The sequence below is a fragment of the Podarcis melisellensis genome, assembly GCF_964234715.1.
Source record: "Podarcis melisellensis genome assembly, chromosome: 16".
NCBI lineage: Eukaryota > Metazoa > Chordata > Lepidosauria > Squamata > Lacertidae > Podarcis > Podarcis melisellensis.
Window position 1 is genome coordinate 400,150 of NC_138533.1, and position 27,765 is coordinate 427,914.

Here is a 27,765-nt window from a genome sequence, read left to right on the forward strand (position 1 = left end):
AAACACGATCCATGCGGGAGGCACGTTCGCAACCTGCAGCGCCACGTCTGCGCACGTGCGGGTTGCGATTTAGCACTTCTGTGCATGCGCAAAGTGCAATTTAGTTTTCTGCACATGTGCGAGTGGCAAACCCTGGATGTAACCCGTTCCACACAACCTGAAGTGTCTGTAACCCGAGGTATGACTGTACTGTATATGTGTAAACAGACCATCTATTACAAAGACGCCACAATATCTGCGGTGCTTCAGTCCAACGAACCCAAACTCTGTGCAAGTGCTTGAAATCTCGCTTTGCTCTGAGATTGGGGTGCCAGGCAACATTATGCTTCTGTTTATTACATATAACCAATGAGTCTATTCCACTCGAGTCTGGTGCCCTAGAGTAAAGTCTTTAATGTGCTGGTTCAAATATCTATAGAATCACACTGGAGAGACCGGTCAGGAGTAAGCCTGGACCAATGGTACCAAATAGTATGGGAAACAGCCTTACTAGAAAAATTAACCAGTAAACTGAAACTGACACGGGGACAAATAGAAGACGACGCCTTCACCCCGGTATGGCTCCCCTTTATCACACTCACAGCCCAACAAGACAACGGCAAGAACCCACCAATGGCATACAATTCAATATGGCTAACCTGATCCAAAACACCCACCCACCCCACTCACACATGAAAACAAAGACCACCACAGCCAACCACAAACAAGCAACCACACCCTAGGACAGGCAGAGGCAAACTTGGCCCTCCAGATGTTTTCGGACTACAACTCCGATCATCTCTAGCTAACAGGGCCAGGGGTCTAGGATGATGGGAGTTGTAGTCCCAAAACATCTGGAGGGCCGAGTTTGCCCATGCCTGGCCTAGGCCAACCCCAACCTCTCTCACCACCAAAGGAACACAAACGAATAGCAAAACGAACCCACACAAGCGATGCTGACACAACCCTCCCCCCACATATGTTAAGTAAAATAGAAACATCACCACCAGACCCCACCCCATTCCCCCCTCCACCTCTGTCCCCCTTCTCTTCCTAACGTCTCAGCAAATGAATCTGATCTGTAGAAAATGTAACTTGAAATAGAGGCATTGCGCATACTTTTGTAAACCAAGAAATCTTTAATAAAAAATACATTGAAAAACAACATCTATAGAATCCCTTTGCAGTATCCTAAGTGACTCCTCCGGTTCTGAGTGATTTCAACGGGAACCCAGTTAAACCGCCTTCCACCCAGTTGCCCAATTGGTGCCCCCAGCTGAGTCCTGCCTACATGGACGGGCAGCAGTTGTCCGGGTTTTTAGACCCATTCCCAGCCCTGCCTGGAGACCCCAGGGATTAAATCGGGGACCTCCACGAGGCAGGAGATTCGCTCCTCCCAGCCTTGCCCCTCGGCTGCATCCACACTGAATCCTGGCCTGGCCTCTTCGCTTCTCCGGTTCAGCACCGGCCTGAGACGCAGGCTCAAGGAAGCCCAAATCTTTCAATTCCCCCTTTTCACCCCAATCAGCAGAAAAAGAGGAACTGCCAGAGGGGAGAATCACGGGATGCAGAATCGGGGCTTTTTTTTAGGGTCAGCAGGAAAAGGAGTCAAAGAGGAACTGGGTGCGGGCGGCAAATGTTATGAGGGCCAGAATCACTTTCAGGATCAGCAATAAGCAGCAATTTCTAGACAGTTCCCTGGAACTGACATCATGCCTTCGCTTGGCTGACACAGGAGAAACAGATGACATTGCTGCTCTTCCGGTGCAACTGTCGTCAAGCTCTTGGCTTTTGAAAATAAGTGGCTTGTGATTATTTTTCTAAGATAGCCCAGCTGTTACTGGACCAGGCCAAGGGGGCCGGTCTAGACCAGCTTCCTGTCCTCACAGTGGCCAAATGCCCCTAAGAACATAGTGTTGTAAACAAAAATCTGCCCTTTTTTCCCTTATGGGGTATCCAAGAGCCCATATAGAGTCCTTACGTAGGTTCCCTATTGGTAGGAGAGAATAACAGAGGCCAACCAAAGAATACTGAGAAGCAAAGCAGCTAGTATCTCTGATTTTTATTGATCTGTTGCAACAGGGTCCTCACTCACCACACGCAGGAAAGGAGGAGGACCCTGAACCAAGGTGTGTGTGAGGGCCTGGGAATCCGATTCAGAGGCTGAACCGGAGGAATCCCAGCCTGCACAGGAGTCCCCGCCTCCAGGGCCGGCTGAACTGGGGCAGGGCCTTGATTCTGAGGAGCCTACACCTGGGCCGGATCCTCAGGAGCAGGCACCAGGTGAATCCACTCTGGCTCCAGAGGTGGTTGAGGACTCAGTGCCTACAGGTGAGTCTCCCCCTGGGCCCAGTAACCCTTCAGCCTCTCCTGAACTGCAGAGGCTCAGGGCAGAGAGGCGGAGGGAACTGGTTTCTCCCAGGAGGAGTGCTCGCCTTAAGGCCAGGGGAGGCGGGTCTCCTGGGGGCCGGGGCCGCCCCTGGCCTCAGAGAAGATAAAGTTCAGTCAGCCCGGTCCCAGGTTGCGGGAGCAACGTCGTCGAAGAGCTGTTTCGGCCAGCATCCAGTCCTGTTCCCCCAGAGTTCCTGTCCTTGCCCGGCTTCCCGCTGTGGACCCCGCTTCGCCCGTGGAGGACTGTCTGCTGACCCTCGACTTAGGTCCTGGACCTCGCCCCATGGTAACCTCCCCCCTGGACCAGCACAGTTTGCTCCCGCCACACCCGCACTCCCCCTTCGTTGGGGTGTGTTCTGGAAGAGCCAGAGGACATGGCTGACCAGGCAGCTGCGCTGGTGGCATTAGCCCAGGAGAACCAGGCCTTGACCAACACCATTCAGCAGCTAAGCAATGTGGTTACGGCGCTTCAGCAGCGGTTGGACACCCTACCAGCTCCTGAGGCCGACGCCCCAGCTGCAGGCAAGTACCCAGTGGCCTTGCCAGAGAAATTTGATGGGGACCTGGCCAGCTTTCCCATGTTCCTCGCCCAGGCCAAGTTGTACATTCAGGGGCGAGCCCGGAACTTCCCTGACAACCGCACCAAGGTGCACTTCTTGATCAGTTTGTTAAAGGACCAGGCGGCCAAGTGGGCTTTGCCACTGCTTCAGCAAGACTCTCCTTTGCTAACAGACTATGCGTAACCACTTAGAGACTGCGTTCGGCAACCCTCTGAAGGAGAGCCAAGCCATTTGGGCGATTCGTCGGTTGAGACAGGACAAGTTCACAGCCGCCGCCTACGCCACAGAATTTCGGCTGTTGGCGCAGGACTTGTCTTGGAATGACGCTGCACATCGGGACCAGTATCTTGAGGGACTGTCGGACGAGATACTGGATCAGTTGGCCACGATGGATCATCTCACCACGCTGGACGCCCTCATTCAGCGGAGCCTGCAGATAGACGATCGGTTGGAGGACCGTCGCCAGGCCCGGGACCGCCAGCACTCCCGGCTCCTGTCATTCCCAGCAGGTCCACGGCCACAGCCGAGTTGCCGGACAAGCTAACGCAGCTTGGGGCTGCGTGACCTCACCTCTCCCCCTCGGAGAAGACGCGGCGTCGGGAAGGGAACCTGTGTCTTTACTGTGGTGGGAGTGGACATTACGCCTGGTCCTGTCCCGAGAAGATGCCAGCCGCAGGGAAACCCCCAACTCGGTAGCCGAAAGGCCTGGCAACCTGGAGTCCCAAACCATGCAAGAGGGGCCCTCACCAGTGGAATTGCGACATCTCATGGTCCCGGTACGTCTATACCCTCCAGGTGGGCCGTGGATTCTTACCCACGCTCTGGTAGATTCGGGGACAACCTCCTCCTATATGGACACTGCCTTTGCTGCTCATCATCAGGTGCCACTTCAGAACAAGCCAGAAGCAGTACAGGTGGAGGCAATTGACGGACGGCTCCTGCGTTCGGGTGCCGTCACTCAGGAGACCCAGCAGCACCGGGAGGTGCGAACTTTGGACATTGCCTCCGTGCCCCGCTTCCCCCTGGTGCTCGGGATGGACTGGCTGGAGGCTCACAACGTTCAGATTGACTGGGTCAATTGGACTGTGCATTTCCCAGACTCATGTCCCCATGCGCGGTCCGAGATGCTAGCAGCCGCGCCCACTGAGGAGGCTGCATCAACGCTCCCCACTGAGTACCGGGACTAGACTACCAAGACGTGTTCGAGGAACGGGGGGCAGACCAGCTGCCGCCGCATCGGTCTTCTGACTGCAGAATAGACCTCCAGCCCGGAGCGCCCCTACCGGTGAATCGCTTATACTCTCTTACGGAGCCAGATATCATGCACGTATGATATCATGCAGCAGATATCATGCACATGAGCCCACTACCAAAATCAGCACAATCACGTTTGTGGCTTTTGCGATTTGTCCCCGCAAAACACTTCATCGCAGTTTCTTGCTATCTATTCAAAGGGCCTTTGCTGCACGATACCAAATGTAAAAATTCACTGATAAATCTCTGTACTGGCTCACTGGGAAAACTTCAGAAATTTGTATAGACCTGTGAGCTCAGCTACTCAGCAGCCCCTCTGCCTGAGGGATAATCCCTGGCCTCCTGATACCTGAGTGCCAGACAGGTAGCCATTCCAGAAAAAGCAAACCCAGATGAAGACAAAAAGGTGGGATGAACTTGGCTGGGAAACAGAGAAATGTAAAGATCTATTTTGTTCACTTGATAGGTGTTTGGTGGAGGGCAAGGGGAACCATGGGGCAGGGTCCAGGATGCTCAGATTACTGCCACCAGACCTCCCCTTTCATGATGTAACCATGATGTAGTTTGGGGGGTGTAACATGGGGATTAGCAGCTAATAAAAGTTTGGGTTCTCTTTTGTCTGGGGCTTCCATCTTGTTCCACCTGGTGGCAGGTGGGAGTCCTGTCATGCGACAGTCTTCCATCAAGACCAAGCCTCCTGGCTGCTGTTTTGCTCTGGTCTTCCTGGCTGGTGTCCTTGTTTTCTGTCCAAGGGAGCCCTCAGGTTTCTCCGTTAACAGTTGCTCCTGTTTTGGGGAACATACAGCCAGATGCATCCCACACCTCTTTAAAAAGCACAGCAAACCCATCCCAGTGGTCAGGCAGAACCTGCAGGTCCTCTTGGGAGACTTTGAAAGGGTGGGATGGAAATTAAATATATGAATCTGTGCGACCCACATGTGTGAGGTGATAAGAAAAGAATCAAGCTTAAACGTGCACAGAGTCAAGCGGCAGTACAGTTGTACCTTGGTTGCCGAACGCCTTGGAACTCATACGTTTCAGCTCCCGAATAATCAAAACCTGAAAGTGAGTGTTCCGTTTTCCCAGCGATTTTTGGAAGCCGAAGCTCCTGCAGCCAATCAGAAGCTGCGCATTGGTTTCCAAACATTTTGGAAGTCAAACGGACTTCTGGAACAAATTCTGTTCGACTTCCGAGGTATGACTGTATAGCGTTAGGAATCTAGGCCACTGTTTTTCAACCTTTTTTGGGCAAAGGCACACTTGTTTCATGAAAAAAATCAAGAGGCACGCCAACATTAGAAAATGTTAAAAAAAGTAACTCTGTGCCTATATTGACTATATATAAAGTAATTCTCTTGAATAGGAATCAAATAAACACAAATAATGTATTTTATAATTGCTTTATTATGAAATAGTAATTAAACAGAAAGATGAAAAATTATAAAATACTTTATTTTTAAATCTTTCGAATTTTTCAATTTTTCCCACAGCACACCAGGCAACATATCGCGGCACACTGGTGTGCCGCGGAACAGTGGTTGAAAAACACTGATCTAGGCTATTAGAGCTTTCTTATCCTGTTTACAACACTCCCTTCTGTCGACCCCCTTTGGCAAAGGACAGACCACACGACTCTACGTAAGTTTAAAACACTTTATTAACAGATTCAAAGGTCTGAGACATGTGTTGTTCCATGCAGCTGCAAGGAGAACGCCGACAGAATCCTCTTGGGCAGGAAATACAGAATATAGTTCTAAACATGGGCTCTAAACTTGGGAGCAAAGCTTAGACACGTCCTCCTTGGTCAGAGAGAGTGGGAGGAGGAAGAGAGGCAAAGGGGGGCATGACCTAGCTGGGTCTTGGAACAGAACTCTCTGGTCTTAACCCCTTCATGCACTAACTAGCTCTCATGCATGGTTACGTTTGACTGCAATTTCCCACAGAAAGTGTCTCTCTCTTTTGTGCCGTTCTGCTGCTTTGCCAACGGAGCAACATGCTGCTTTGACTTCTGATGCACCAAGAGAGAGTGGGGACGACGACATTACGGGGCCTCCTTTCCTCCATGCCTCTTACCCTCCCTGCAAAACACCTATAGCAAACTTGTTACTGAGTAGCATCATGGAACTGTAGAGCAGGAAGGGACACCAAGGAATCCCTTCTGGTGCCAAAATTGCACGACTGGCACCCAACAAGGGGCTGTCAAGCAGAAATAACACAAATATCCAGGGGGAGGGGATGAGGGAGAACCTCAAAACAGCTCAATGAGAATGGAGAATGCTCAATGGACACAGAGCCTGTACTGACTTCTTGGGGGGGGGGGGGAGAGAGAGAACACGTGAAGCCCGGGGAGTGGGATGGAGCATTATGGAAAATCAGTCTGGCCAGCAGGAACCCGGAAGAGCCGTCCGCACTGCAGGTTGTGTTGCTGGTCAATGGGCTGGCAATAAAATTCTCTTCTCCTTGTTTCCTGCCTTGCAGTGGGTTGGGCAAGATGAGCTTTGGGATCCCTTCCAAATCTACAATTCGCTCCTTTGGACTTTTTGTAAGGGGGAGACGGGCTTTCCTGCCCTCCTCTCGGGAGTGACTTTTCTAGCATGTTGGAGCCACCAGCCTTCTGAATAAGCTGCGCTAGACGGATGTTCACAGGAAAGAGGCCACAAACAAGGATCCTTCTGACCTCAATCCAGGTGGGTTTGTGGCTCCCAGATGAGGCGGCTGTTCCAAGTTCTTCCTTAGTATTGCGGGGGTGTGTGTGTCAACCCTTAAACTCTACCATCCAATGATTGCTCACCTCTACTCCAGCGGCACTGCAGAAAAGGCTTTGCTGGGGAGTGGGGTGGGAGAGAGAAATTGAAAAATGGAGTTAGCCCTTAAGCAGGGTGTGGGGAGCTGCGAGGACTTGCCATTTTGGGCCCAGCATCTTTTAGAGCTTCCTCATTTTTGCCCAGGACAGTGAACATATTGAGACTCCCTTCTTGTATCTTGAAGCCAGCGGTTCAGGTCCTGCAGCAAGAGAAAACAAGGCGCACCACCGTTTTGCAACTTGGAGGCTCTTGAAGTGGCCGTGTCTAAATTGCTCAGCGTTGACGGCAACTTCATCAGTGCTGCCAAACTGCTCTTGTCCCCCTCCCCAGATGTGACCTAAGGAGGTATTCCAGCACCTTGCAAATCTGGATAAGAAGTATAAAGAACGGCTGCCTATCGGGTGTGAATTCCATGGCCTTGAGAGACAATGTCATTTTCTTTGCTGAGTTGGAAGCAAAAAAACAGTGTTGAAATCCTCACGTACCAAGTGTCCAAAAATAAAATTTGTACAAAGCCATGATATGGTTTCTCGCCACTATGGGTTCTTTGATGGGAAGTGAGACTTTCCTTAAAGGTGAAACTCTTCCCACATTCCAAGCACTGATATGGTTTCTCCCTGCTGTGACTACTTTGATGGGAAGTGAGACAGTCCTTGCAGCTGAAGCCCTTCCCACATTCCAGGCATCAATAGGGTTTCTCGCGTGTATGAATTCTCTGATGGTGCATGAGATGGGTGCTCTGACCGAAACTCTTTCCAGTCTCTTGGCATTGAAACGGTATCTCCCCATGGTGAATACGCTGATGCCGACGGACGCTTGAGTTTACAGTAAACCTCTTTCCACATTCCAAGCACTGACACGGTTTCTCTCCTGTATGAATTTTTTTATGGTAAATGAGACTCGCCTTCCAACGGAAGTTCTTTCCACATTCCAAGCACCTAAAGGGCGTCTCCGCTGTGTGAATTCTTTGATGGGTGGTGAGATGGTCCTTCCGCCTGAAGCTCTTTTCACACTCTTGGCATTGAAATAGTTTCTCCCCACTGTGACTACTCTGATGGAGACATAAGCTTGTGCTATTCTCAAAGCATTCCCCACATTTCAAGCACTGATATGGTTTCTCTCCTGCGTGAATTTTTTGATGGGACATGAGATGGTCCTTCCGACGGAAGTTCTTTCCACACTCCTGGCACTGAAATGGTTTCTCCCCAGTATGAATTCTCTGATGGGCTGCGAGGCTGCCTCTGTGACTGAAGCTCTTTCCACAAGCCGAGCACTGATATTGTTTCTCTCCTCTACGAGTTCTTTCCTGGGAAGTGAGATGGACCTTCTGACAGCAGCTCTCTCCGCACCCCAAATATTTATGTAGTATCTCCACTATATGGATTTTGCTGTTCTTCACTTCTAACATTTTGCCACCTGTAAGAAAGAGAAAAACAGATTATCAGGAAACCCCCAATTATTGAGCAACGAGACTGAAAGGTTGTTTTAGTCAAAGAACTGAAGAGATTCAGAGGGCTGAGAAATATCAGCTTTTCAACATTGTGGTCTATCACCAGCTAAACAGACTAGCCAAACATTTGGCAATATACTGCAATGTTGAAAAAACAAGATGCGCTGGCCTCTGCCCACGAGACACAGGGTGAAACTGCCCCAGCTCTCACCCTGGGAGAAGAGGCAGCTTGCCAGCTGGGGCTTCCTTTAACTGCTCCACTGAGGCAAGGGCTGCTGCACACTCCTCGGTCGAGCAGATCAAAGATGCAGAGGGAAGAACAAGCTGTTTCTCCCTCTGAGCTGTATGAGGGGAGATGGTGGTTTCACTCAGTGGTATATTGCAGGTGAAACCACCGCTGCTCCTGAGTCCCTCTGCGAGCAACGCCCGCTGGAGGAAGGAACCCAAGTCAAGGCTCCTCATATTGGTCTGGGAGTACATATATCTTTATATATAGATATATATATACTTCACGGTTTCATTGACTAATAATCACAGGCCTATTTATGGGAACCTGAGATTCAAAAAGCCTGACTCTTTTCTGGGAGACATATTTTGGGCTCAATCATGGGATCCACTTCATCTCCAAATTCAGTAATCTCTTTGGTCAACTGGAAATGGGTAGAAGCAAAATCAAAAATACCTGACAGAAGCCACTTCCACTTTCTTAAGAACTTTGAAGCCTACAGTAAGAAGCCCTTATCAGTTCAGACTAGCCAGGCTACCTTCTGTAAAGTTTTACTCTGGATTGTTTTAGCTGACTTTTAATGTAGGTTGCAAACTGCTTTGGGATTCTTTTCTTAAAAATATACAGTGGTATAGAAATGAAGTGCATGATAGTAACAATAACAACAACAACTGGAGAAAGAATATTCAGAGCCCAAACAGGAGATAGTTTGGGGAGTGCTAGAATCCCAGAGGCTGGAGCTGTTGAGCTCCAATACGGAAGGGATGTCAGAGAGAGAAATGCACTGAATTTCAAAACAGAGACACTGATCCAACAGGGAGCCTTACTGAGAAAGTCCACGATCCCACGGTTCTCCGCCATGACTTCCTTATGCAGAGCTCTCTGGTCAGGATCCAGCAAGGCCCACTCCTCGTCCGTGAAAGAAACGGCGACATCTTCAAAGCACACTGAACCCTGAAAGAGAAAAGGAAATGTCCTCCACTCAGACAGCAGGAAGATGATCTATCAGACTTTGCTCTGGGGTTTTCTGCCTGTTTGCTACTTTTCAGGGATTGTTTTCCTGCACATTTTTATTATGGATGCTTATTTTAACGTATCAAATGAATTCTTCTCTTGCAGCTTTTAAAGATGGGTATCACTCATGTTTCAAAGGGCAAGAGGTCAACATTGTGGTCCTCATGTCATTCTGCCTGCACAAAGCATTCCAGTCTACCGGAGAGAAGGATCCCCTCTGTCCTCTCCCTGGACGCTGTTCTTGAGGGGACCCTCCCTACGCCCTAAAGCAAACTTCAAGGGGCGAATGGGGACATTGGAAGAGAGAAGAGAGTGGGGCAAAGCCCTGCTGTGAAACGGATGGGGCAGCTTAGGTGAATCCTGGCCACTGCTATTCATGGCTTGTCAACTGCTTAGAAGCCTATTTCAGCATTCAGTGACAACTTTATAAAGAAAACAGAGCAACATTTAGAAGGTTAGCTGAGGTGAGGCAGCTGTTCCTTATTCTCAGCACAGAAACCTTCCTGAATGGCCTTTCCAGCTTTTGTGAAGGGCAACTTTGACAGAAGCCAAGTGGAGCAGGAGGGAGACTCATCACTGGGGCCCAGAGGCCTCCTGGCTGCCCCTCCCCTCAGCCTCTTGACCCACACGGCTCCTTCCCCCTACCTGATCCGCTTCCACAGCCACCGCTTCCCCTCTGACACCATGAACAGATGGAGGAGGTTTTGCAGAAGTCCTTCGGTCACCTGCGGGAGACAAAGGTAAGAGCTAGCAGAGCATCTCTTACTACAGATGGGCCTTAGAAAAACCTCACTTGCTGAGTGCATTTGGACATTTGTACCCATTTGGTAGCTCAGTTGCGTACATATTGTAAATCACCCTGAGACCTCTGGGTATAGGGTGGTATAATTAAATATACGTCTCTCCTTGGGGCTCTTAGCTTCAATTGTTTCCCCCCAAATGATTCAAAGAACTCACAGGAGAGTTTCAAAACCCACAGAATGTGACCAAACAGACAAACCTCATCATTTCTCCTTACCCAGTGGCCTCTCTCTGGCGTCCAGCTGAGTCCTCTCTGCCTCAGAGGAACCTGAACCCATTCCTGCAAACAGATCCTTTCCCTGAAATTACAGAATCATAGAACGGCGTCAGCTAGTCCACTCTCCAGCAATGCAGGAATCTCACCAGAAAGTCCTGTGATAGGAATTTTGAGGTCTTAGATATATGTTAAATGTTCCTAAGTGTACCAACCAAGCACATATGTAGATCAGCACAGGAAGACTGACCTGGAACAATTTTTGATTTCCAAACTGACCAAATGTTTTCTCTGCAAGGTCAAAGGAAAATGGAAAAGCCTCCCCATTGTCTTTTCCTTCACAAATCCTGTCTTAAGGGCATGTCTGTGTATGAATAGGGTGTGAGCCTGTGAGCCGGCCCAGGAACTAAGTATTTATCATTACAAAAGACTGGCCAGGCTCCCCAGGCAATCCAATCAAGTAACCTGCCAGACAAGAAATAAACAAGGACAGGAGAAAAACAACATTCAATTTTCTGTTTTAGACTGCCTTTTCTGTGATGTAGGTATGATGTATCTGGGGGGTGGTCTTAGGGTACACACCTTCTGTGATGTGTGTATGATGTTGATCTAAAAAGGTAAAGGTACCCCTGCCCGTACGAGCCAGTCGTGTCCGACTCTAGGGTTGTGCGCTCATCTCACTTAAGAGGCCAGTGGCCAGCGCTGTCCGCAGACACCTCCGGGTCACGTGGCCAGCGTGACGAAGCTGCTCTGGCAAGCCAGCACCAGTGCTGCACACGGAAACGCCGTTTACCTTCCAGCCGGAGCGGTACCTATTTATCTACTTGCACTCAGGGGTGCTTTCAAACTGCTAGGTGGGCAGGAGCTGGGACCGAAAGACGGGAGCTCACCCCGCCGTGGGGATTCGAACCGCCGACCATACGATCAGCAAGTCCTAGGCACTGAGGTTTTACCCACAGCGCCACCCGTTGATCTACAGGGTGGCAATTTCAAAAGTCTTTATAAGGCCTTGCATGCCATTGTTCTGGGTTCCTTCTTCTTTCCTGCAGGTGAGGGGAGTACCCTGTTGCAACAATAAAGATCAAGCTTACTTTGCTTCTCAATATTTTCTGGTTGGCCTCTGTTATTTTCTCCTACCAATAGGGAACCTACATAAGGACTCTATATGAGCTCTTGGATACCCCATAAGGGGGAAAATTTTTGTATACAACAGTCCAAACAGAAAGCAGGGAGAAGGATTAGAAAAGGAACAACAAATGAAAAGATGTTGGGCTATCATATAACACTCCTTCGTTTAAGATGGGCCATGAGTAGAGAATTTGGGGGTCCTCTCCCTCATGTTGGGAGCCCCTTTGGAGTATCCAGAGGAAAGTCTCTCTCACCTGCTTTCTCTCCTCTGCCTGACTCAGGAGGAAACCTTCAGCCAGGGCCACCGCCTGGGAACTGGTCTCCGCTCCGCATTCCCTCACCCAGCTCTCCATCTCCGGGGGAAGGACAGCCAGGAACTGCTCCAAGATCACCAGGTCCAGCATCTCAGCTTTTGTGTGCCTTTCTGGCTTTAGCCATTGATGGTCAAAGTGGTAGAGTCGTCTGCAAACCTCTCGCGCTCCTTTGGCCTCCTGGGGGCAGAACTGCCTGAACTGCTGGCTCTGCACCTCTGAGCGGAGGGTGTCCTCCTCACCCAGGATATTCTGCTCAGAGATTTCCCAGAATCCCCCACTGCTCCCATGGCCTCTTCCTGCTTCAGGGCCAGCTGAGTCTCGCTCATCCATCTGTGCTCTCAGGAAACCTCCAAGAGATCAGAAGAAATCCCTTTTTATTCCTGCTGTGTTCAGTCTGTCCAAATTAGAGCAGCTAGAAAATCCTGCAAAGCAAATGCATTACTCAGTTATAAAATTGACACACTGTCTGGGGAAAAGAAAGAAGTTCCCTGATCCCGGATGAGGCTTGCTAGGAACCTGGCCTGGGCTGCCCCACAGCTGATTCTGAGCTTTCTTTAAAGGAAGAAAAAACAAGAAGCAAGCAAAGTTCCCATGCAGAATGTGCAGGTGCCTTAAGGGTTTCCTTCCCAACCCCCCTTATCCCCAGGAGAGAGAGGAGACCCAGCAGAGCCCACAAGGAGGGCGGGGCTTCTGCCCTGGAGGACTTCTGGACCACCGCCTTGCCGACGTGGGGATTCAGGGCACAGTCCTTCAATGGCTGCGCTTGTTTCTCTCTGGTCGGGGACAGAGGGTGGCGCTTGGTGTGTGGAGTACTCAGGGTGCGATACTCTCCCCGATGCTTTTCTACATCTTTATGCGCCCCCTCGCCCAGCTTGTTCGGAGTTTTGGGCTGGGTTGCCATGAGTATGCCGATGACACCCAACTCTATCTGTTGATGGACGGCCATCCTGACTCGGCCCCAGACACACTGACCAGATGTCTGGAAGCTGTGGCTGGATGGTTACGTGGGAGCCGGTTGAAGCTAAATCCTTCGAAGACAGAGGTCCTGTGACTGGGACGATATGGGATTGGGGGGGGCAACTCCCATCTCTTGCGGGGGTGCAATTAGTGCCAGCACCGTCCGTTAAGTGTTTGGGTGTAATCTTCGACACCTCCCTTTCCATGGAGGCGCAGATTGCAGCTATAACAAAGGCAGCATTTTTTCATCTCCGCCAAGCTAAGCAGTTGGCTCCTTATCTCTCTCGCCCTGACCTAGCCTCTGTGATCCACGCGACGGTCACCTCCAGACTGGATTATTGTAACTCACTCTACGTGGGGCTGCCCTTGAGACTGACCCAGAAACTCCAGCGGGTGCAGAATGCTGCAGCGAGACTCCTCACGGGGTCTTCACTGCGAGATCACATTCACCCGGTGCTATACCAGCTGCACTGGCTCCCGGTGGAGTACAGGATCAGGTTTAAGGTGCTGGTTTTAACCTTTAAAGCCCTATACGGCCTTTAAAGCCCTATAACCTTTAAAGCCCTCGTACCTACGGGACTGCCTCTCCTGGTATGCCCCACAGAGAAACTTACGGTCTTCAAATAAAAACATATTGAAGGTCCCAGGCCACAGAGAAGTTAGGCTGGCCTCAACTAGAGCCAGGGCTTTCTCGGCTGTGGCTCCGACCTGGTGGAACACTCTGTCACAAGAGACTAGGGCCCTGCGGGACTTGACATCTTTCTGCAGGGCCTGCAAGACAGAGCTGTTCCACCAGGCCCTTGGCCAGGGCACAGCCTGACCCCCTCCCTCGGCAATCTTTGCGGAACTCTGGCCCAATGGTTGCCAGTGGCTTGAATTAATTAATTTTATAATGAATGATTTTAGAGTATTGTTTATGCTATACTTTTGTACTGTTTTATTGTTGTTAGCTGCCCTGAGCCTGGCTTCGGCTGGGGAGGGCGGGATATAAATAAAACTTATTACTATTATTATTCCCCCCTGCCCTTTTTAGGAATCCTGCTCAGTTCATTTTAACCTGAGGGGGAGTTAAAGAACCTTTGAATGAGGCTGAAAGAGGAGAGCGCAAAATAAGGTCTGAAGCTCAACATCAAAAAAACCAAGATCATGGCCACTGGTCCCATCACCTCCTGGCAAATAGAAGGGGAAGAAATAGAGGCAGTGAGAGATTTGACTTTCTTGGGCTCCATGGTCACTGCAGATGGTGACAGCAGTCACGAAATTAAAAGACGCCTGCTTCTTGGGAAAAAGGCAATGGCAAACCTAGACAGCATCTTGCCAACAAAGGTCTGTATAGTTCAAGCTCTGGTTTTCCCAGTAGTGATGTATGGAAGCAAGAGCTGGACCATAAAGAAGGCTGATCGCCGAAGAATGGATGCTTTTGAATTCTGGTGCTGGAGGAGACTCTTGAGAGTCCCATGGACTGCAAGAAGATCAAACCTCTCCATTCTGAAGGAAATCAGCCCTGAGTGGTCACTGGAAGGACAGATTGTGAAGCTGAGGCTCCAAGACTTTGGCCACCTCATGAGAAGAGAAGACTCCCTGGGAAAGACCCTGATGTTGGGAAAGATGGAGGGCACAAGGAGAAGGGGACAACAGAGGACGAGATGGTGGAACAGTGTTCTCGAAGCTACCATCATGAGGGAGGCAGTGGAAGACAGGAGGGCCTGGCCTGCTCTGGTCCAGGGGGTCACGAAGAGGCGGCCACGACTCAACCACACCGCCAAATCCCTCCCCGCTCCCTCTGCCCCCCCCCCAGGCCGCCTTTTCACCCGCTTCTGCTGCTTCCCGCTGGCGCCTCCCGCTGCTGTCCTCCCGAAGGCCTGGGCTGACGGGCAGAGGGAGCCTCCCGCGAAATGGCGCCTCTTCCCCGAAGGCGCCGGGAAGCAGCACTTGCGGAGGAGCGAGAGCAGCGCGGCTCCTCCAAGACGCGTCTCAGGCGCCCGACTGCCCTCGTCCTGCATGGCGGGAGAGGCACTTCCGCCCGCCCTCCGCCCTCCGCCCAATCGGGCCTCGCGCCCGACGGCAGCGGTGCCGTCTCCACGCGACGCCCGCGTCACTTCCCGCCCTCGGAGTCCCTCCTCAGAGGCTGCCCTCGTCCAAGATGGCGCCTCCGCCTCTGCCCACCGCGGCGGCGGGGCTTTCTCCGCCCTCTTCCCGCGCTGCTTCTGCCCTGGTGCCTCTCCTCAGGCGGCGCCTCTCGCTCGCTTCCTAGCCGCCTGCCCTCGTCCCTTCCGGCCGCTTTCCGCGCCTCTTCCCTCCCTCCCTCCCTCTTCCAAGATGGCGCCTTTCGGGTGTCTCGGCGTCACGTCGCTAAGCAACCCGACGCCTCTTCCCGCCTCCTCGCCGCCTCTCCTGAAAAGGCCCCCGGGGAGGGCAGGAAGTGAGACCCCTCCCTCACGTCACTTCCTGTGAGGGGCTGCCGCGCCTGCCTCCCTTTTCCTGCGTGGCGCTTCCCGGGTGAGGCTCGGGGGAGGGGGACCCGGGGCGCTCCTTCGGGGGTCCCTCGTCCACCTTCAGAGCCTCAGAGTCGGAGGGGGCCCGCGAGGTCCTCTAGTCCAGCCCCTCCGGGAATACTGGAAGCTAGGGCTCTGCCTCCTTTGCCGAGGGGACTGGGAATTTCCATCTCGAAAAGAAGGAAAGCAAGTGACAGTCGCAGGAATAGGGGGTGGCTCTCTGCTAGTGGAGCAGGGGTGCGGGTGGCGCTGTGGCTTAAACCACTGAGCCTCTTGGGCTTGCCAGTCAGAAGGTCAGCGGTTCGAATCCCCGCAATGGGGTGAGCTCCCGTTGCTCGGTCCCTGCTCCTGCCAACCTAGTAGTTTGAAAGCACGTCAAAGTGCAAGTAGATAAATAGGTACCACTCTGGCAGGAAGGTAAACGGCGTTTCCGTGTGCTGCTCTGGTTCACCAGGAGCGGCTTAGTCCTGCTGGCCACATGACCCGGAAGCTGTACGCCGGATCCCTCGGCCACTAAAGCGAGATGAGCGCCACAACCCTCAGAGTCATCCGCGACTGGACCTAACAGTCAGGGGTCCCTTTACTTTTACCTCTGCTAGTGGGGTGGGGGGTGGAAGGTGCCTGGGGAGGGGATTCCCCAACTGAGGAACCACCACCAGGGTGGCCAACCCTCTGCCCACCTGAACACCCAAGAGGGCATGTAGGGAAGGAGGGGGTTCTTCAGATAATGTCAGGGCTCAGCGAACGGCAAATTGCACTTGGAAACAAACTCACAAGCCCTGCAGCTTTGGTTAAAAGAGGAGCTAAATATGTTCCTAAGGGTTTTTGTGAGAGTTGCATGAGGAGGGCTAGATCCATGGATGATGCCTTGAGCTCCCTGGAGAGGAAGGTGGCCATCTTTATAGGGAACTGTGAAATAGAGGGGAACCCAGGCAGGAATCTGGCTGCTGTGTTTTAAACCGGTTTCTGAGTCGTCTTCAAGGGCAGCTCTTCATAGGGAACACTGTAATAATCCCATGAAATGCAGATCGTGGACTGGGGCTGGCAAACAGGCTGGGGCTAAAAATGGGCACTGTCACCGAGGCCGACTAAGCCTCAAGTGACACTCTTGGATCCAGGAGTAACCCAAGTTGCAGGACAAGCTTGAGTCTCTCCAAGCAGGCACCTTAAGGGATCATCCACCTTTGATCAGGGAACATCTTTCTTTTCCCCAGACAGTGTGTCAATTTTATAACTGAGTAATGCATTTGCTTTGCAGGATTTTCTAGCTGCTCTAATTTGGACAGACTGTACACGGCAGGTGGAAAAAGAGATTTCTTCTGATTTCTTTGTGGTTTCCTGAGAGCACAGATGGATGAGCGAGACTCAGCTGGCCCTGAAGCAGGAAGAGGCCATGGGAGCAGTGGGGGATTCTGGGAAAACTCTGTGCAGAAGATCCAAGGTGAGGAGGACACCCTCTGCGCACAGATGCAGAGCCAGCAGTTCTGCCCCCAGGAGGCCAAAGGACCCCGAGAGGTTTGCAGAAGACTCTACCACTTTGACCATCAATGGCTAAAGCCAGAAAGGCACACAAAAGCTGAGATGCTGGACCTGGTGATCCTGGAGCAGTTCCTGGCTGTCCTTCCCCCGGAGATGGAGAGCTGGGTGAGGGAATGCGGAGCGGAGACCAGTTCCCAGGCGGTGGCCCTGGCCGAAGGTTTCCTCCTGAGTCAGGCAGAGGACAGAAAGCAGGAAGAGCAGCAGGTGAGAGAGACTTTCCTCTGGATACTCCAAAGGGGCTCCCAACATGAGGGAGAGGACCCCCAGATTCTCTACTCATGGCCCATCTTAAACGAAGGACCCCAAGGAGTGTTATATGATAGCCCTAACACTTTTTCTTTTGCTGTTCCTTTTCTAATCCTTCTCCCGGTTTTCTGTTTGGACTTTCTGTTGAGATTCCTGCTTTGCAGGAGGGTGGACTAGCTGACACCCTTCTATGACTCTGTGATTTCAGGGAAAGGATCTGTTTGCAGGAATGGGTTCAGGTTCCTCTGAGGCAGAGAGGACTCAGTTGGACGCCAGAGAGAGGCCACTGGGTAAGGAGGAATGATGAGGTTTGTCTGTTTGGTCACATTCTGTGGGTTTTGAAACTCTCCTGTGAGTTCTTTGAATCATTTGGGGGGAAACAATTGAAGCTAAGAGCCCCAAGGAGAGACGTATATTTAATTATACTACCCTATTTCTGGAGGTCTCAGGGTGATTTACAATATGTACGCAACTGAGCTACCAATTGGGTGCAAATGTCCAAATGCACTCAGCAAGTGAGGTTTTTCTAAGGCCCATCTGTAGTAAGAGATGCTCTGCTAGTCCTTCCCTTTGTCTCCTGCAGGTGACAGAAGGACTTTGGCAAAACCTCCTCCATCTGTTCACGATGTCAGAGGGGAAGCGGTGGCTGTGGAAGCGGATCAGGTAGGGGGAAGGAGCCGTGTGGGTCAAGAGGCTGAGGAGTGGGGCAGCCAGGAGGCCTCTGGGTCCCAGTGATGAGTCACACTCCTGCTCCACGTGGCTTCTGTCAAAGTTGCCCTTGACAAAAGCTGGAAAGGCCATTCAGGAAGGTTTCTGTGCTGAGAATAAGGAGCAGCTGCCTCACCTCAGCTAACCTTCTGAATGTTGCTCTGTTTTCTTTATAAAGTTGTCACTGAATGCTGAAATAGGCTTCTAAGCAGTTGACAAACCATGAAAAGCAGTGGCCAGGATTCACCTAAGCTGCCCCATCCGTTTCACAGCAGGGCTTTGCCCCACTCTCTTCTCTCTTCCAATGTCCCCATTCACCCCTTGAAGTTTGCTTTAGGGCGTAGGGAGGGTCCCCCAAGAACAGCATCCAGGGAGAGGACAGAGGGGATCCTTCTCTCCGGTAGACTGGAATGCTTTGTGCAGGCAGAATGACATGAGGACCACAATGTTGACCTCTAGCCCTTTGAACCATGAGTGATACCCATCATTAAAAGCCGCAAGAGAAGAATTCATTTGATACGTTAAAATAAGCCTGCATCATAAAAATGTGCAGGAAAACAATCCCTGAAAAGTAACAAACAGGCAGAAAACCCCAGAGCAAAGTCTGATAGATCATCTTCCTGCTGTCTGAGTGGAGGACATTTCCTTTTCTCTTTCAGGGTTCAGTGTGCTTTGAAGACGTCGCCGTTTCTTTCACGGACGAGGAGTGGGCCTTGCTGGATCCTGACCAGAGAGCTCTGCATAAGGAAGTCATGGCGGAGAACCGTGGGATCGTGGACTTTCTCAGTAAGGCTCCCTGTTGGATCAGTGTCTCTGTTTTGAAATTCAGTGCATTTCTCTCTGTGACATCCCTTCCGTATTAGGATGGAGTTCAACAGCTCCAGCCTCCGGGATTCTAGCACTCCCCAAACTATCTCCTGTTTGTCTCTCAATATTCTTTCTCCAGTTGTTGTTGTTATTATTACTATCCTGCACTTCATTTCTATACCACTCTATATTTTTAAGAAAAGAATCTCAGAGTAGTTTGCAGCCTACATTAAAAGTCAGCTAAAACAATCCAGAATAAAACTTTACAGAAGAAAGTCAAATAACAATGATCAGCCTAGTCTGAACTCTAGGCCTTTGAAAATTTAGGATTCAGAGTTGTTAGGCTAGCAGATGCAGATTCTGTCAGGTTCCCGTTCATCTTCTGTCCGTTTTTGGTTGACTAAATACTGACCCTGGAGATTTAGTGGATCACATGATTGAGCCAAACTCTCCCAGAAAAGAGTCAGGCTTTTAAAATCTCAGGTTCCCATAAATAGGCCTGTGATTACTAGTCAATGAAAACCATGAACTTTGACATCTAAATCTCTCCAGTTCTTTGTCTATAACAATCTTTCATTTGCATTTCTCCATCACTGGGGGATTCCTGAGGATCTAATCTGTTTTTCTGTTCATTGCAGGTGGCGAAATGTTAGAAATCCGCATAATGGAAACGCTCCATAAATATTTGGGGTGCGGTGAGAGCTTCTGTAAGAAGGTCCACCTCATTTCCCAGGAAAGCACTCAGAGAGAAGAGAAACAATATCATTGCTCGGCCTGTGGAAAGAGCTTCAGTCACAGAGCCAGCCTCACAACCCATCAAAGAATTCATACCGGGGAGAAACCATTTCAGTGCCGGCAGTGTGGAAAGAGCTTCAGCCAGAGAGCCCATCTCACCACCCATCAAAGAACTCACAGCGGAGAGAACCCCTACACGTGTTTGGAATGTGGAAAGGTTTTCAGATACAGGCGCACCCTCATTTCCCATCAAAGAGTTCACACAGAGGAGAAACCACATCAGTGCTTGGAATGTGGAAGGAGCTTCGCCTTGAGGAAATGGCTCACTTCCCATCAAAGAATTCATAAGGGGGAGAAACCCCACAAGTGCCAGGAGTGTGGGAAGAGCTTCAGCGAGAGCACCTCTCTCACTTCCCACAAGAGAACTCACAGCGGGGAGAAGCCGTACCTTTGCTTGGCGTGCGGAAAGAGATTCGGTCACAGGGCCAACCTCGCAGCCCATCAGAGAATCCACACCGGGGAGAAACCTTTCCAGTGCCAGGAGTGTGGGAAGTGCTTTAGCCAGAGCACCCAGCTCACTACCCATCAAAGAACTCACAGCGGAGAGAAGCCGCACCTGTGCTTGGAGTGTGGCAAGAGCTTCAGTCACAGGCACACGCTCATTTTCCACAAAAGAACTCACAGCGGGGAGAAACCGTACCGGTGCTTTGAATGTGGCAAGAGCTTCAGTCGCAGCGACAATCTCACAACACACCAACGAACTCACAGTGGGGGGAAACTGTAGCAGTGGCTGTGTACAGTCATACCTCGGGTTGAAGTAGCTTCAAGTTAAGTATTTTCAGGTTGCGCTCCGCGGCGACCCGGAAGTAACAGAGTGCATTACTTCCAGGTTTTGCCGCTCGCGCATGCGCAGATGCTCAAAACGACGTCATGCGCAGAAGCGGCAAACCGCGGCATGCGCAAACGCGCAGTCGCGTCTTGCATTTACTTCAGGATGCGCACGGGGCTCCGGAACGGATCCTGTTTGTATCCAGAGGTACCACTGTACCTATTTAAATTTATGAGACTTTAATTAAATTGTAGGTGGGTGAGGATTGCAACAGTGTACTTGCCCAGCAAAGAAGTCACCCTCGTCTGTCAGGACTGTGGAGTGACCAGTACCTTGGTGCCCTAACATTTCTTCACATTGCAGACCCAGATCTACAAAGTGCAATTTGGATTCCTTTTTTCACATTGCATCGGGGAAGAGGGTCACAAGCGGTTTGGCGACACTGGTGAGGTCGTTGTCAACCAGTGCCATCCAGTTGCATTTCCAGAGGTGCTCTGGTCAGGAGAGAGAAAGGGAGAGTTTTAGGCAAATGGCACTTTTTACTCCGCTCCCTGGAGAGAAGAGGGATCAACACACTCGGAATACTCCTGGTTTTGCACCTGTTAGTCACTGAACGAAGATGCACGTGTAGAATTACAGAATCACAGAACTGTGGAGTTGTAAGGGGCTCCCAGAGGCATCTAGTCCACCCCTGGCTGCAGTGCAGGTATCGCAGCTAAATTAGGAGTGGACTGACCACGTCGCCATCCATTAAAACAACACACACTTTAAAATCTGATTTCTTTTTATTGTTATTGAATGACTTTGTTCTAAACAGAAGAAATAACACAGCTCCCTGTCTCTCTCTCTCTCTCTCTTACCCCCTCACCGCCCCCCCCCCAAATTGGACCTTTCCTTTTTAGTGCAAAGTCTTCTTCGGTGGATACAAATATTCATATTTATGAAGTACAGTACGTAATTATGTCAGGCACAAAATAAAGTCTCTTTCTTTAATAACAACAACAACAACAAAATCAAGTTAACACGAAGCTCAGTTCCGTTATCAAGAAGTATTTGGCCTGTTGGACCACCTTCAGCCCCACAAACACCCAGCCACCAATAGTTGAGAAATTAATGCCATGGTTTACTTGAGTTGCCAGCCAGCCAGCGCTAAAGATCCCCCCTTTTTCTAGGGGTTGAGATTCTTTTAATAAATGCTTAGTTAAACATACCAACAGCCTTTTCTTGCTAATAGGAAAATGGCAAATAGGGTTATTATTATTATTTTTTGGTAAATATTGTACTCTGAAAGAGTGCTATTATGCACATTTATTTATTTCTGGCATTTCTACTCCACGTGGTTCGCTCCCTCCTTGTTTAACCCTCACAACAACCCTGTGAGGTAGGTTAGGCTGAGAGAAACAGGGGCTGGCTCAAGGTTATACCGAGTCAGTTTCATGGCCCATTGTGGGGATTCGAACGCAGGTCTCTCCCAGCTCCTCGTCCTGCACTCTCTACAGTACCACCGGCTCTCAGATGGGGGCTTAATCCTGTAAACAGGTGGTTGAGGTATCACAACCAGGTCATTGGCAACAGGCTTTTTAATTTACCAGATTTCCCCCTGAAAAGGAAAATCCAGATTAATGTGTGTTTGGGGATATGCATTGGCATTTTGATGGCATTGCCATACGGACCCTGCAAAAAAACACAACCCTGAAAGCTGATCCCATTATTAAAACTCTTCTGGGAGCATCACCTGACTACATTCTATTATCTCATCAGTGACCAATTGTGGGAATCCATTGTGCCTGATTTAATCAGATTCTTGTGATCCTCCTAAAAATATCTCTCTTTCTCTCTCTCTCTCTCTCTCTCTCTCTCTCTCTCTCTCACACACACACACTCCACCACAGTTCATTTATTTGGGAATCGTGGCTTCTCCATGATGGATTCTCACATTTCGATGACAAGGGAGGAAATGCAATGTATTTTTAAGACAAGGAACTCGGGCTCAATCGTTGGCCCTTGATCCAGGTCACTTCTTGAAGCGGGATCTGAACTTGGGACAAGTCCATACGACAGCGTCTCTACAGAACAGCTTATCAGACAGACGGACCCTTTGTTTCGTAGCCAGGAAAACATTCAATGGGAGACGTACGACACAACTCCCTGTGGGGTTGCATCACTGCCCTGAAAGGATGAGTCAAAAATAATTGCATGATGGCGCTGGGGTGGCGCTTCCTTGCAAAAGCTGGGCTTTGCCGGCTGTTGCCTCCAAAACTTGGGTGCAACTTGTGGCAGAGCAGAGGGAGAGAGATTCCTCATTCAAACCACATCACTCACTCCCATCGTAACAGTGGAATTTCATCTGTGGGTCACGGCCAGCTCTGCTTCAGTCCAATCCCTTGTGATGCAGGAATCCCAGCCTTCATTTCACCATGGAGAAATGACATAATCTATGTAATTAATCAATGACGTTGTTATTCCATCCTGTTTGTATCAATGCAAGAAAAAGTAATGTGAACTGGGAAGGGTATCATCTACATAAATGTTTGTGGAGTGAAAGCAACAGTATCTGCCAGATTTATTTTTGTTCTGGACATAAGGGAACGTCTTCCTTGGGATTCTCCAGCATCACTCGCTGGAGAGCCGAATGGGGTGTGTGCCACACAGCCAGGTCTTGCCGCCCCTAAGCTAGGCTGCCCTCCTCGCTGGGACCCCTTGCCAGCATTGAAGAAAGGGTCAACTGCTGTCCCTCTTGGCTTTTGTGGTAGAGTTGGAAGGAACACCAAAGGACATCTAGTCCACCCCCCCCATGTAATGCAGAATTGATGGAATCACCCTTTGCTCAACAGTAAAACATTTTGGGCCAACTTTGGTTAAACCCCAATTTAAACAAGCTGCCCACCCCACTCCCGTTGCAGAAATATCAGGGACTCGTTTCAGAGAACGGGGTGGGAATTTGCACACTGGGCCCATAATTTAGGAAGGAAGGAACGGAAGGAAAGATGCCTGGAACATCCTGGATTTGCTTCCTTCCTCCATTTTTCTTTTTGGCTCCGATAGCAATTTTTGAATCCAACTTCTCTCCAACAAAGTGCAAAATAGCTCCATGACACACACACTCTCTTTCTTTTACAAATAACTATATATATCTCATTTATATAAATAGATTTATATATTTCAATAGATATTTTCTTTCTACGAAGAGGAAGTGACTCCCTCTTTTTTTGATGCGTGTGACAACCGTTTTAGAATTTGTTCCTGTAAGAAACCATCTTAGGCCCATGACGATCTGACTCCTAAAAAAACCGAGCCGATAGCCACCCTCAGACTCCTCCACCCCCACGACCCACAATGCTATTTGACCTAGCCAGAAGTAGCTGTTTGGGACAGTTTCTGCACAGCTGTGGGTCTCCCCACCCACACATCCCAGCTTCAGACAGCCTTGGAGGCCTCTTGGAGATAAAAAAAAATCATTGGCCTCCACCCACCCACACATCCCAAGCCCCCCAAATCCAGCTCCTTTCCGCTGGAAGGCTCCTTTCGGCTGCAATGACAACAGAGACCTGACCAGCCACAGAAAAGCAAACAGTATCTCATCCTCCCTGGAAAAGCTTCTTCCACTTTACCCTGGTGATGAGGTTGTTCCTGGGTTCACTGGGTCTTATGATTGACCTTTGCCTCTGAGTCTGCTTCCAGACGGGCACATGTTTGCGGGTGGGAATCGATCACATATTGGGAAATTCCAGTTGCTCAATTAGAGTCTCGTATGACCAACACCCTTCCCCCAAAAGATCGGGCTTTTCGCAGGAAGGAAAGTGACGGGGAAATGGATGGAGAGCGCAGGATGACATTTGCTGTGACACAACGGCATCTGAGCTCCCTGCAAACAGATCAGGATGAGTGCTCAATAAACAGGGTTGTGCCGAAGCGAGCTAACTCCGCAGATCTTTGGGAGAATTTGCTGTCAGTTCCGTTCGCTGGGAGATTCGCCCTGCACTTAAAATAAGCAAAAGCCCTTGGAGAGCTGCGTTCTGATGGATCTGTGTTAAAAGCCCATTTTGCGAGTGTGTTAGCTTTACAAAGATGCAGGGCCTGTGGGGCAGGTCCTTCAATAGGGACTATCTGTCAGACCAGTCTTCAGATTGGTGCACCATGACTTCTTGTGGGTGTCCCATCACAGACAAACAATATTGGCCTCGTTCCTTTTCAATAAGCCATCTTCATCTCAACACACAAAGTCCTTCTCCGCTCAGTTGGGAAATGCCATAGATGGGAGGTCAAAGAGGATAAATATGTTCTCCACAAGGTCTTCTTTCTTACTCATCTCCTTGGCTCCGAAATTCAGCATTTTTGATGTTGAGAATTTACAGTAATAATAACAAGTACAGCAGGTCTGTTGTGATCAGAGGTTCACCTGTTGCTTTAAGGAGCAGGATTCAGGAGACAGAAACACCTGCGCTCTTTTCGGACTCTACCTGCATTCTGCTTGGTGTTTTCAACATAGGCACCCTAGGCTGCTGGGTAGCTAAAGAGTCATCGATCCTTCTATAGTCCCGGGATTGGAAGCTCTCTAGCATTGAAAAACAAGGATCATGACAACACATTCCAGTTTGTTAACAGGACATGCCCCTCTCACACTGCAGTACAACTTTACGAATGGACAGACATCCAGGTTCCAATTCTTACAAAGCTTTCAAACGAAATCTGCTTGTCCTCCCTTTCTACCTCCGTATTTTAAGATCAGGGAGGATGCGTTTTTAATTTTTTAAAAAGTGGGTGGGTGTGCTTTGTAACGAGTCATCAGACCTCCAGATTGGAGGTCACACAGTAATTCTTAAGGTACTGCTATGTCATACGACACCTGTGCATTAAATATCAAGTGCTGGGGTGTGTTTCAAAACTTCGAAGGGCTGCTTCTGAATTGCAAATCGTTGAGGTCTGGTGGGTTTGTTGAACGCAGATTGCCAGGCGTGCCTGCTGTGAATGTGTTTTCCAGCTTCATCTGAGGTATCCCGTGGTGACCACAACAGAATATTAATCTGCACAGTTTGCTCTAGTAGGATTTACACCCTCCATTTCACAGAGCCTGGTGCGGTGGGGCACTCCCAGTGCTGTGACCCAATCTTTGTGCTTCCCTTTCTCTTGCATCCGTCAGTATCTTTCAGGTTAGGTTGGCATTAGAAGCTAATCTTTGTGGTAAGAGTTTCCAAGGCAAAAAGAGAAAGAAAACTCCATGTATTTATATTTTAAAAAGCATTCGACACAATAGTGTTGCTGGTACGTGTGCCTCTGCCTCCTATTAAAAACCACGACCTGGTGGCCCCCTGAACAATGACCGCACAATTATTTGTATTTAAGAAAGAAACACAATTAAAGATATATATACTTCCAGCAGTTGGTCAAATCCATGGAGGAGACCTTGAAATCTGGCGCTAACTGTGAGCTGCTGTGCCAGGAGGGGAGCTGACCTTTGCGTTCCTTTAGCAGGTTCCTAAAGAGAAGAACAGATTGCTCATCCTGCAGTTTGAGAGAGAGAAAATGCAGCCACAGAAAGAAGGGTGTAAGGAAGTCTGGAAGCTAAGGAAGAGACTCGGATGCAATACTCGTATAACACAGGCCTCACAAGTCCTCCAAAGGGTCAAACGTTGCTGATCCGGACGCTCAAGGGGGTCCCTTCCCTCTCTGCTTTCTCCCGAAAGGATTCCTCTAGCTTCAGTTTCTCAGGGTCCCCGTACCGCACCGTCTCGTGAAGGCAGCAAGGGGGCGCCACTTTGATCACCTGCTCAAAGAGGCTGAAGTCGGCCACGTATTTCCCGCTGGCCGAGAGGGAGATGACCGGGGTGAACTCGTAGCCCCAGAGGATCTCCTCGGGGAGGTAGGAGGTCCGGACTTGGCACGTGGCGCTGGTGGACTCCACGGTGCCGCTGAGGATGACCACCAGCTCAAAGTCTCCTTCCCCGGTGCGCAAGGCCATGTCCCGGAAGGGGCTGCTCTCGTTCACCACGTGGTAGAAGGTCAGGGGCAGGATAAGGAAGGGGCTGTCGGAGGACGTGTCCACCTGGAAGTCCACGTTGACCTGGTTGAGCCGGATGTTCTCACCTTCCTTGGTCAGGTAGGTCTGGAGGAGTTTGCCGGTCACCTGGCACCCGATGAGGAGGCTCTTCCTCATGTTGGCCACCCGGATCATCAAGCAGGTCTTGCCGTCGTGCTGGGCCACCACGGCGTTCTGGCTGAACTTGATGGTCTCTGCCCTCTTCTTGGGACGGGCGATCTTGGCCAGGAAGGTGCCCGTGATGAAGATCTCCATGATGGTGGTGAGGACCAGCTGGCTGATGAGCAGGACGATGGCCAGCGGGCACTCCTCGCTGATGTAGCGGAAGCCGTAGCCGATGGTGGTCTGGGACTCCAGGGAGAAGAGGAAGGCCCCGGTGAGGGTGTGGACTTGCATGACGCACGGAGTGTGGTTGGCGGGAGGGTCGAATTCCAGGAGGTCCCCGTGCAGCACGGCCACCAGGTACCAGATCACCCCAAAGATGAACCACGTCCCGGCAAAGGAAGCGGAGAAGAGGAGCAGCTTGTAGCGCCACTGCATGTCGATGAAGGTCGTCCACAGGTCTTTCAGGTAGAGGAACCTCTTGTCTGCAATGTGCTCCATGCGGACGTTGCTGCGCCCATCCTTCGTCATGACCCGCCTCTTGCGCAGGGTGGAGCCAATCAGGGGGCGGCTGTCGGTCTGCGTCGTCTGGCTGTAGTACACCTTGGTGGACGACGTCATCTGGCCGGCGGGGAGAGGAGAAAAGGAAAAGAGGACGGGGTGAGATGGGAGGACTGACACCAGAACATATAAAGAGTCCATCCAGGCCAGTGTCCTGTTCTCACGGTGGGCAGGTACTCGTAAGAACCTAAGAATCTAGGTAGACTTCCTCTACACCTGAAGATAAGAAGAACCTGGATGCTGGGTCAGCCCCAGGGGTGCCCATCTATTCCAGCATCTTATACTATAATAAAATAAAATAAAATAAAATAAAATAAAATAATAATAATAATAATAATAATAATAATAATAATAATAATAAAATTATTTATACCTCGCCCATCTGGTTGGGCTTCCCCAGCCACTCTAGGCGGCTTCCAACAAAATATTAAAATACAGAAATGCATCAAACATTAAAAGCTTCCCTAAAGAGGGCTGCCTTCAGATGTCTTCTAAAAGTTTGGTCTCTTTGACATCTGATGGGAGGGTGTTCCACAGGGTGGGTGCCACCACCGAGAAGGCCCTCTCCCTGGTTCCCTCTAACTTCACTTCTCGCAGGGAGGGAACCGCCAGAA

General features: G+C 50.3%; 3 protein-coding genes and 1 long non-coding RNA gene across 5 annotated transcripts in view; 1 reads left to right on the forward strand and 3 right to left on the reverse strand.

Moving 5' to 3' along the window:
• Nucleotides 1-5,823: 5,823 nt before the first annotated feature.
• On the reverse strand, nt 5,824-14,922 carry LOC309358500 (uncharacterized protein). 2 transcript variants are annotated; one of them, XR_014163478.1, is made up of 6 exons: nt 12,076-12,778; nt 10,697-10,778; nt 10,324-10,403; nt 9,492-9,618; nt 7,136-8,404; nt 5,824-7,104 (listed from the first exon to the last, which is right to left on the reverse strand). XR_014163478.1 is itself a non-coding variant. In XM_081891699.1 (6 exons), the coding sequence occupies exons 2-6, from the start codon at nt 12,463-12,465 to the stop codon at nt 7,674-7,676; spliced, it is 1,410 nt and encodes a 469-aa protein (XP_081747825.1). In that variant the 5' UTR covers nt 12,466-12,557; nt 14,904-14,922; the 3' UTR covers nt 5,824-7,673. The 2 variants fall into 2 exon arrangements, 1 of the variants encoding a protein (XP_081747825.1); XM_081891699.1 differs by adding an exon at nt 14,904-14,922 and having other exon boundaries at nt 5,824-8,404; nt 12,076-12,557.
• A 1,915-nt stretch (nt 14,923-16,837) lies between these two features.
• LOC309358473 (uncharacterized protein) lies at nt 16,838-21,224 on the forward strand. Its single transcript, XM_081891628.1, has 5 exons — nt 16,838-17,330; nt 17,581-17,662; nt 17,956-18,035; nt 18,740-18,866; nt 19,526-21,224. Exons 1-5 carry the CDS (start codon nt 16,938-16,940, stop codon nt 20,404-20,406), a joined length of 1,563 nt encoding a protein of 520 aa, XP_081747754.1. The 5' UTR covers nt 16,838-16,937; the 3' UTR covers nt 20,407-21,224.
• Nucleotides 21,218-22,584, reverse strand: LOC309358752. The gene is made up of 2 exons (XR_014163556.1): nt 22,217-22,584; nt 21,218-22,170 (listed from the first exon to the last, which is right to left on the reverse strand). It is a non-coding gene; the product is annotated as an uncharacterized lncRNA (long non-coding RNA).
• A 3,214-nt stretch (nt 22,585-25,798) lies between these two features.
• The window catches only part of KCNJ10 (potassium inwardly rectifying channel subfamily J member 10), a 28,878-nt gene continuing 26,911 nt past the window's right edge, over nt 25,799-27,765 (reverse strand). Inside the window, exon 2 of the mRNA XM_081891782.1 lies at nt 25,799-27,211. Within this exon, the coding sequence (XP_081747908.1) occupies nt 26,075-27,211 (1,137 nt within the window). The 3' untranslated portion in view covers nt 25,799-26,074. The remainder of the gene's footprint in view (nt 27,212-27,765) is intronic.

What these genes read in the sequence shown, in the direction of transcription:
- LOC309358500 (XM_081891699.1), bottom strand. Translation starts at nt 12,465, where the DNA reads ATGGATGAGCGAGACTCAGCTGGCCCTGAAGCAGGAAGAGGCCATGGG. An exon ending in AGGCAGAGGAGAGAAAGCAG is followed by an intron (nt 10,779 to 12,075) that starts GTGAGAGAGACT and finishes CTGTAATTTCAG; the next exon opens with GGAAAGGATCTGTTTGCAGG. An exon ending in TGGCTGTGGAAGCGGATCAG is followed by an intron (nt 9,619 to 10,323) that starts GTAGGGGGAAGG and finishes TTTCTCTTTCAG; the next exon opens with GGTTCAGTGTGCTTTGAAGA.
- LOC309358473 (XM_081891628.1), top strand. Translation starts at nt 16,938, where the DNA reads ATGGATGAGCGAGACTCAGCTGGCCCTGAAGCAGGAAGAGGCCATGGG. An exon ending in GAAAGCAGGAAGAGCAGCAG is followed by an intron (nt 17,331 to 17,580) that starts GTGAGAGAGACT and finishes CTGTGATTTCAG; the next exon opens with GGAAAGGATCTGTTTGCAGG. An exon ending in TGGCTGTGGAAGCGGATCAG is followed by an intron (nt 18,036 to 18,739) that starts GTAGGGGGAAGG and finishes TTTCTCTTTCAG; the next exon opens with GGTTCAGTGTGCTTTGAAGA.